At 51.0% G+C, this 9,982-nt stretch overlaps 1 protein-coding gene and 2 pseudogenes across 1 annotated transcript; all 3 read right to left on the bottom strand.

Moving 5' to 3' along the window:
* Window positions 1-2,531: 2,531 nt before the first annotated feature.
* Window positions 2,532-4,016, bottom strand: LOC109745406 (uncharacterized). Its single transcript, XM_020304524.3, has one exon. It carries the CDS (start codon window positions 4,014-4,016, stop codon window positions 2,532-2,534), a length of 1,485 nt encoding a protein of 494 aa, XP_020160113.3.
* A 2,959-nt stretch (window positions 4,017-6,975) lies between these two features.
* On the bottom strand, window positions 6,976-8,924 carry LOC109745405 (F-box/kelch-repeat protein At1g23390-like; annotated as a pseudogene).
* Window positions 8,815-9,703, bottom strand: LOC109745407 (putative cell wall protein; annotated as a pseudogene).
* Between the last annotated feature and the right edge of the window lie 279 nt (window positions 9,704-9,982).

Genomic DNA, 9,982 nt, shown 5'->3' with positions numbered 1-9,982 from the left:
ATCAACCGTTGTGATGAAAGCAAAGCATCTTCACGCATCGTATGGTCATCGTAATAAAATAATGTAAATAAAATGTACCTAAGTTGATACACTATATCTGCTAGCGCTTCATTTTCCCACTTCTGTACCCATTGAATGTTGCGTTCCCTCCAATCGTAAAGACTCCAACCGTGGCCCATATTGGTTAGCCTGCAAATTATGTAACAAAGTGTGAGTTTAGTAAATTAAAAATGACACTAACTATTTAGGGAGGTCACATCTTACTTATGGGTTTCCTCGTCCGTACATCTTGGAAAAGGTGGTGGAATCTCCTGATACAGACCGAACTGTCTCATGACACGCTCTGGGTTGTAAGGCTCAACACACCACAGGAACAATAAGTAGTAGCGAGTCAGCCAGAATGCACTATCGGTCAACATGCCTGCTGTGATGGGTCGTATATCAAAGACCATCTGTACATGCTCCTGAGTCCATGGGTTCCATGTGACTACAGACTCATCAAGTGCCTCAAACTGCTGGTGGTATATAGGGTAACAATTTTTCGCAATACTTGGAGACCATGTTTCCGTGCCTTTGTCCACCTGCTGGCCATAGTTACACAGCTGCCCTCGCTATAGTCGTATGGGTGTATGGGATTTATTATACGAGGTCGTCCTACAGGGAAGTATTCCCAGGACCACAACTGTAGAAACTCGTAGGGGACACAAAGTAACGGAGCTTTTTTTGCGAATGAAGTTTTTTGTGTGGCGTCACACAAGCCTCTATATGTATGAGATAGAATGGCAGAACCGAAGCTGTATTTTGGCTGCTCAGGTAAAGGTTCATCTACCATCGTCTCCACAATGTAGATGAGACCAGGGAGAAGTACGTCCCCGTGTGAATTTGGAAACATAACCCCGAGGAGCCACAACAAATACGCAAACAGATGTCTTTTCCTCGTCTCAGAATCAGTGAAGCTAGAATAATTAAGAAAGTTATCATGAAGCTAGGGGAGTGGGATGCCACGAGGGCCACCAGTACGTTGTGATTCTGGCATTGTCATCCCAAGACTGTCTGATATATTTTGTGCCCAAGTTTTAGACACTCGTCGAGAGACTAACGACTCATCTCTAATTGGTAGAGCTAGGATCATAGAAACATCTTTCAGTGTAGGTGCAAGCTCCCCAAAAGGAAAGTGAAAGGTGTGGGTTTCAGGTCTCCACCGGTCAATGAGGGATGTCAAAAGGGATGGGTCCGAACGTAACTGGGATGGGTCTTCGCTTGAAGTGAGCCTAGCAAAAGCATGTAGTCCATAAGCGTCAAGGTGAGGAATGAAATAATTGTGTATTGGCCAAGTTTTCTTTACGGTTCGAAGTCTGAAAATCCGATAATCATGTTCTTTATTTGGGTTCAAAAATAGGTGGCATAGGTGGCCGGCGTCATGGGGCCCCTCCAAAAGCCGCGGCACTTCAGCCATAACCTGCACACAAACATACAAAAAAAACACAAAGAGATTCAATAATACAAAGAGATTCAATTTAAAATAAATATAAATACAATAACACAATAATACAAAGAGATTCAATTTAAAATAAATTCAAATACAATAACACAAAGAGATTCAATAATACAAACATATTCAATTTAAATTAATAAAAGTATAATACAAATATAAGTAGACATAGCGAGTACAGATAAATGAACATCATGCGGTGTTGTTCGCTCGATACGGGCATTCCCTACGTGAATGTCCAGGACACCTACAAACGCGGCATCGCCTTGGTTCTCCCATCTGGCTATGGTCCATGTGATTGCGATGACGCCTAGACTGACGTCGTCCCTTGGCGGTTCTCATCAAGTCGGCGTTCGGAACCCATTTCGGCCCATCTCGCCACATCATTTTGTAGTTCATATCAATGCCCCAGGCCCAGAACTCACCGTTCCAAGTGTTGTACAGATTGTACATGTTGAAGTACGGTGATATGTATGGCTCAACACTGATTTTTTGATCTGCAGCCGCCCGGAGCACATGACTACAAGGGTAGCCCTCAAGCTTGGGCTTGTTACACGTGCACTCACAGGACGTTGGGCCGAGGGTGACAGCTTGCTTTTTTGATCCTCTGTGGTGACCCTTAACGTACTTGGCTCACACATTGACCTCCCACTTATTCCTAAGTGCATCCACTTTCTTGCAGCCATGGCTTTGGGACTTCTTTGCTTTCTCGTCCAGATGTCTTTGCATCTTCTCGGACCATGGCTTGTTCAATTCAACTTGTGCTTTAGCCACGGTAACCCTGTCTGCAAAGTATAACCGGGTCCGGTTCCAAGTTTCTTCAATTAGGGCTGTGATAGGCAAGGCTCTCACCCCTTTAAGAACACCATTGTACACCTCTGACATGTTCCTGGTCATTATTCCATACCGAGCCCCGGTGTCGTGAGCCTGCACCCACTTGTACAAATCAGGGCAATTCTCGCCGATCCACTGGCTCAAATTTATGGCCGTCCTACGACCCCTCCGGTCTTCTCTCTGTGGCAAGGCCGCGCGCTCGATCTCATTTTGGCTTCAGTTTTCTGCATGCACATCCTCTTGAATAACTTGAACCAATCCTTATTCTTGAATTTGGAGTAAAAGTTTGCTGCCAATGCCGCATGTACCACCTTCCCTCTAGATCCGGCCACCCCCACTCTTCTGACGACTCCTTAATTATGTTGAGAGCACTTAATAATCCTGTGTTGCGATCAGAGATGATGCAAACACCTAAACGCTCTTTCACGACACCCATCTTCACGCTGCTCAGGAACCACAACCAGCTATCTTTGTTCTCGCTCTCGACCAGTGCGTCTGCAATAGGAAGAAGCTGATTATTTGCATCTGCTGCAATCGCCACCAATAGTGTGCCCTTGTACTTTCCAGTGAGAAAGGTACCATCAACTGATAATACCGGGCGACAGTGCCTGAAGGCTTGTATAGTCTGGGCGAATGCCCAGAATAAGCGGTCTAGGATTAGCTCACCCAGGTTCTTTGGGTTCTGACGTTCTCTCCGCCAAACTTGAGTCCCCCTATTAGCACTTGCTATCTGATGAAGCATTCTGGGGGCATAAGAATAGGCCTCCTCATAGGTTCCATACAAGTTCTTGAATATATTTTCCTTCGCACGCCTAGCCTTGCTGTAGCTGACAGGGAAGCCAATCTGATCTTCTGCATCTTTTTGCAAAGCCCTAACACTAATGTTGAGACTTCCCTGCACAATCGTTTCCATCACCTGTGCCACATATCTTGCCGTCACATTGCAGTGATTTGAAAGAGTCCCAGTTTGCTCACAGCTATGTTGCACTATTATTGTGATATGCCATGACTGACATACCCCAGGCTTCAGTCTAGCGAGAACTCTTCCGCGGCAACCTTTCGCGGTGTGGATGCATATGACCTTCAACTCTTTTTTATCAGACTGCTTCACTTTTTGCTGGCGGTGGAGGGCGATTGCATACCTATTAATTGCTTGGTAAGCAGACTTCTTGTCTGGGAAAACCTGCCCAACCTCTAGGCTCCCCGCTTCTAGGCCAGAAACAGAGTGAAATTCATTTGTGATGCTCATATCCTGTAAAAACCCAGGTTGCAGTGACGCCGCGACCGCCCTCTGGGGAGGAACATCTTCTTCTTCGCTTGACTCGGAAGACGCGGAAGAGTGATCGTCATCATCGAGCGCCTCCGGCAATCCCTCCACGTGTTCACTCATGTCAACGGCCGTAGACCAATATCCTGTGTCATACACAGGCTGGTCGCCCGTCGGTTCCGATGGGCCGATGCTAGGGGCTGATGTGATGGACAACTCGACCTCACCGCCCCTGCTACTGCATCCGGCAACATCAGTGACTGAAATGAACTCCACATACACCATCGGCTGACCAAACACTGGGTTATTGGGATTGCTTGCAAACCTCATGTACGACCCCCACGACTGATCACCTGTGACAGGCCGCAAACCCCAACGGGCAGCTGTCCCATCATTTGCTCCGTCAGCGACGAAGGCCTCCATTGTCATTTTTTCCCCTGCATCCCTGGGCCAAACACCGCTCGGATGCACCTTCTGACAGGTGCGTAACCCACGTTCACCATGTCTCTAACTACAACTATAGTCGACTCGCACAAGGACACATCTACCTCGAAAGGACCGTCCCGTAAGACGTTCCCATAGTACACTACTAAATTTTCCATAGTACCTAACCAAAATACATGTTTACATTTCAAACAATTAGTAACTGAACATTTAATAGTAGTACGATGACAACATTTACATATCAGACGACTAAAATAATAATCGTATTTTCGTTACAAATATTCGTTTTGTTTTTAGAATCATTTGCTTAGACTTTCCAGGGTTGTTTGGTTAATGGGTATTTAGAGATCTATTTTTTTCTCTAACTCGTCTACGAGCGTCACAAACTAAAACTCTGTTTGCTTTTCTCCAACTAGCCCAAAAATATCCTGAACTGATTCTCGTAACATGCAAAAACTGAGCTTTTGGAAAAACGACTATTAGTAAAAACTAATTTTCTTACAACAGATTATGACAAAACCGATGGTAATTACTCGTTATGACAAACAACCACTAAACATAATAGTATGATAATAACATTTTAATATCATATGAGTAAAACATTTAATTTCTTCCGGCTTTATATAATTTTTTCATATCATACGATAGCAATCATTTATTTACAAATAATAATAATTGCAGCGGCATGCACATTATTCACAACAGTACATCAATATAAAAAATATTAACAAAATTACGGCGTCATTTTATACCTTAGCTCCAATATGGATGTGCTTGCGAATGCAATTAAGCGTCCAAATAGTTCGAATAAATATCCGTCACCAGTAATATATGAACGGAGTCGACCTATTATCACATGAACATCAATATTACACACGGATTTTTCTTTCTGCTATCAAAAGTATGAAAATAGCACTTGCATGTATGTGGTCATCACCTCACAAGGGACAACGAAGATGGATACACAATTTCTTCAATCACGTCATCTCCTCCTTGTTTGCTACTAAGATGAATTATTTTACCTAATTACATACATCATTAAGTACATTAGCACCTGATCTTAACATATAAAATTTAGATTATTGCGACAAACAAAGTAGACCTACGGTTTTCTAACTATAGACTTATTAATAAACATACCACATGCAATGAACAATTACAGTACAAGTTTTTCTTAATTACCGTATTAAGATTTCTCGCATGTTAATACTAATGGACGCACCTAACATTGATACAACATCTTCAACCTACTCTTCTAAAAAATATATTATAAATGGTACATCTGTCGTCTGAAATTATTTCTAACCTCTAAGCACTAACATTGCATAGCTAATGACGAGCTAAAAGACTAACTAATTACCATCCTGCATGCACAAAAAAATCAATTTATTGCAAAGCTCATACCTTGATCTTCAACTTCGTAGTTCACTTCGCGAGGCAAATCGTACTCCTGAAGCTCTAAATGACTCCAAAAAGTGATAAAATAATGCCTAACAAAACAGAGAACACGTAGTTATGAACTAAACAAAAAGAGTAAAAACATCATGCATGCGAACGAAACCAACAAAAATGGATAGATCTTACCTTCGTCTATCTTTTCTTCCACTTCAGCATATTCAAAATCCAACTCTAAATCGCCCTAAATCACGAGTGAAAGTGCTTAGTGAGTACTTTCTCTCCGTTCTTACGACTTAGAGAGCAGAAGAGGAGGCCAGAGACAGTGTGCTTGTGCACGGAGCTGAAGCATAGTATATAAAAAGAAGAGGATATCTGTAGTGTCGGCACAACAGGATAAACTCACCTACCGCAGCCTCGGATTCCCGCGGCGAGTGAGTGTATTTCTACAGTGCCATCGCGTCCTTTGAAGCAAAAGCCAGCGCTGGATGAGTGATTCCCGCAATGCCGTCGCGTCCGCTCAAGCAAAAGGCAGTTGAGTCCCTAGGCAGCACCGCGGCGGAATCAGTGCGGTTGCATACAAAGCAGTCGCAAAAGCCAGCTCACGGGCAGCAGAATCATCGCGAGTAAAGAAAACCAACCAGCACAAGCCGTCAAATATGCACAGATTCCCGCCCGTGAAAATCAGCGCCGTCTGCGACGTTGTCGCGCGTGCAGCAACAGAGGGATGCCGCCTGCTGCGGTGGTGGCCTGGCCCATAGGTTGGGCCCGCGAGCAGCACGGCCTGTCGGCCAGCCAGCGCGCCAGGAGAGGCCGCCTCCGGCAGGGCGGCGAGGCCCACCGGCGGGGCCCGCGGCCTGCACGGCCTGTCGGCCAGCCAGCGACCACGCCCAGGAGAGGCCGCCTCCGCCCGTGGCGGCAGGGCCCACCTGGCCCGCCCCGTTCCGTCGCTGCGCGGTGAGTAGTTGGGATTCCCGTTCGGCTGGGTGGCCGCCTCCTGCGGTGGCGGCAGGGCCCGCCGCCTCCTGGCGTGGCGGCAGGAGCCACGTGTCGCCTGCCGCACCTGCCGCCACGACCCAAGAGGTCTTTTTTGTCAAATTTATCCACAGGTAGTCCTTTTTGACAATTCCGTTGGCTAGGGGTCCTTTTGAACAAAAAAATCCTGGCGACGAGGTCGCCTTTTCTTTCTTCGAGGGGATGAAAGAAAAGTGATCTGGAACGCGTCCTTTTCTTTCTTCCAAAAAAAAAGGTGACTGATTGACATGACGTTAACTATTGAAACTGGAAGCACCGCAGTAAATACATGCATGCATGAGTGGCTGATACATGCAAGGTACATACCGTGCATGGTAGAATCTCTTTTCTCCTACACATACAAGTTTTTTTACAGGATGGCAGTTTTTGATTGGGTTTAAGGGGAGGAATATGCGGGCCAACCCCATAAAAATCAGGGGTGGTTATTATTTTTGAAAAGGGTCCGTAAGAGCCGTAGCATTTTGGATCAAAACAGATAAAAAGCCAACAAACCATGTCTCCATTTGCGCGTTGGGGTTGCTCTGATTGATGTAGTGTGCCTCCGTACTTGTCGGTCAGTTGTCCACCGGTGGCAGTCGCCGTGGCCGCTCGTCCAACCCCACCGGAGAGCACCCAAGGATGGCGCGGTCCAGTGACTCGGCCTGAACTGACGGTGCGCGCGGCACCCACTCCCACCGCTCCACGACGCTCCCCGCCTGCCTCTCAGTCAGATCGTAGAGCACGGCCCCATTGGCTGGCTCAGTCGCATTGTACACGTACCCTCCTGTTGCGTTGCCGCAAATCCCGATCGATGGGGACATCCACTCGTCGTCAACTCGTCATGGTCTTCGTCGTGGGAGAAGAGCCGATCAGACAGTTCGGCAGGCATTGCGTCATGCGCCGCGCCGGGGGACAGATCCAGAGCGTCGCCATCCACCTCCCATGCTTGGACAACGACTCTGTTTGCTTCCTCGCCGTCGCGCTTCGCTCCGAGCAGCATCAGCCGCTCAGCGCCGGCACGCCCAGGCGCGACGCCCCACGTGTAAACGCTGGCGTCTGGTCTCAGGCAACCGGTGGGACCCCACCGCCGCATCAATGGATCGAACCAGCTCGTCCACCCGGTGGTTGTGTCCGTGAGGTACACTCTCTGACCCGTCACGGCCGCTGAGAGCCAGGCAGCTGCGGCGTATTCCCGGAGCATCGACGGCAGCGGATCACAGGTGGTCCAGTTTCCGCTTTCATGAACCTCCGCTGCGGCCGCGGCCTCTCCATCGGCAAGCGCAAGGGGACACGTGCCGCCAAGGGCGACTATGCGGTCGCCCACCGCTGCCAACACCGGGTCGACACGCCACACCATTGGAGCCTTGAGGGAGACGCACGCGGAAGTTCCAAGGAATGATGAGGAAAGCGCGCAGACACGGTCCCCCCGTGCGCTCCGCACGAGGCGTACGTTCAACGGCAAGGCGTGGCGCGGGGCTTGCACATGCACCGTCAGCCAAACGCCTGAGTGCGGAGCATACGCTAAGGTCCGGCGACGGCCGCCGTGGAGGTGGACCACAAGCCACGGCGGTAAAAAAATCCTCCCACTCGCGCCCCCAAAGCCTCACTTTTCACCGGATTTAGAGAAAAACAACGCCGGGAGTCCCACCCCAAACCCAGCCCCCCGGGGGGCAGCTGAGCGCGCCGGCGCCTCCTTTTTCCCGTGGTTGGCCCACCCTCAGCCTCCCACCTCCCTCTCTCCTTTCTTTTCATCTGGGTCCCACCCACATGCCCTCATCCTCTCTCCTCTCCCATGCCCCTCTCTCTCGACCGCGCCGACGAGGCAGCGAGGCAGCGAGTGTGAGGCCGGTGTCCGGCGTGCGGGGCAGCGAGGTCGCCTGGGGCGTGTGTGCTCGACGAGGTCGCCTGTCAGGGTGGACGAGGCGAGCGGTCTTTTAGGCCCGCTCGTGGACCGGACCGAAATAGCCCGGACCGACAAAAAAACTGGCCGGTCCGGTCCGTGAAAAGGGGCCGAAAATTGATCGGGCCGGTCCAAACGACGGCTCGGACCGGGACCGGACCGTGTCCACCCTGAGTCGCCTGGGGCGTGCGTGCTCGACGGCGCGGAGGCCACGGGCGGCCCCGGCACCGGGCGCGGAGGCCACGGAGATGCAGCCGCGGAGGCGCGGAGGCCGGGCCAGATGGACGCTGGCGGGATAGCGTGCTCGCCGCGTGCAGCCTCCTCCGCTCCCCCGTTCGCGCTGCAGTACCAGGACGCCGCGCGAGCTCTGCCTCAGCCACCGCGCCGATGCCGCGCGCGAGGCCGCCGCGCTCCGCCTCGAGAACTCCGAGCTCCGCATCGTCAACAACGACCTCGCCGGCCGCTTCGCCATGCTCGGCGGCAACCAGCTCTACCAAGTAGTAGATGGATGGGTGCAACGTGTGGACGGACGATGGGCGTAACTTGGGCGTGCTGGCCGGCTGGCCGGCTCGGCCCATCAGGGGGACTCGGAGCGGGGGCGGAAGGGGTTGGGCCCTCGAAGCCGGGGTTGGGCACCCAGGTGTCGTCGGCGCCGGGGATGAACTGCCCGGCCGCTGGCGGCGGCCGGGATGCTGTGGTCCAGCCCGCCGATGTCCGGGATGTAGTGGGTGCCTAGCTCGTACCGCCCGATCCCCGGGATCAGCACCGTCCCCTGCTGGAGTCCGGCAGCTTCACCGCGTCCTCCGTGGGCTTCTCCGCCGGCACGCTGCGCGCCGCCGAGCCCAGCCCGGCGAGGCACGCCGCTGCCACCAGCGCCGCGAGGATCAGCAGGGTCGCCGACTTGCTGGCCATGACGACTGCGTCGAGTGACTAGCTACCTGTGATCGGGACTGGGGGTAGGTGAGTGAGCTTCTTGTTGTCTCGCCATGGTCTCCCACGCCCACAACCCGTTTGGTTGAATGACAGGCAAGAGAAGACCAAAAGAAAAGAAAAAAAAAGGCTATCGCTTGGGGGGACGGCTGGGAAGTTTTGCCCCCCAGAGCAAAAACTGTTGCCGGGGCAACCCAGGACCGCGAAAAAACGCCTCGTGGGGGTGCAACGAGTGGAGATGCTCTAAGCCTCGGGTGTAAGAACATCTACGGCCGCGATTACCCAGTCCGGCCCTCTATATGTCTGCGGGCGTGCCCGGACGTGTTCAAGGACAGAGACCGATCAAATCAAATTCTCGCCCACATGTCTGTGTACCTCATATGCGGCACCCAACTACTCTACGAAGATCAAACAACAGACATAGCAATCGGCAACAAACGGAAACCGAAATCCACTTTACGTCATCCAAAATATCGACCGCAGTTTATTACCGGACATGTTGGAAACTTAAACAAGTAAAAAATGATAATAGTGAACGGAGAGGGGCATCTTCACCACATCATCGCCTGGCGTTTGCCCTTATAGTCGCTGCACAATTGTAGGTGTCTATGGCAGGTGGTCGATCATCGGAGTCATCGGAGGTGGAGTTGTGGTCGTCGCCATCGTCGGACGACTAGTCGGAGAGGACGATGACTCCTTCATTCGG

This window comes from Aegilops tauschii, chromosome 1 (genome assembly GCF_002575655.3).
Source record: "Aegilops tauschii subsp. strangulata cultivar AL8/78 chromosome 1, Aet v6.0, whole genome shotgun sequence".
Lineage (NCBI taxonomy): Eukaryota > Viridiplantae > Streptophyta > Magnoliopsida > Poales > Poaceae > Aegilops > Aegilops tauschii.
Note: the sequence above shows the minus strand (reverse complement) of the source record. Positions and strands in the feature narration are given on the sequence as shown.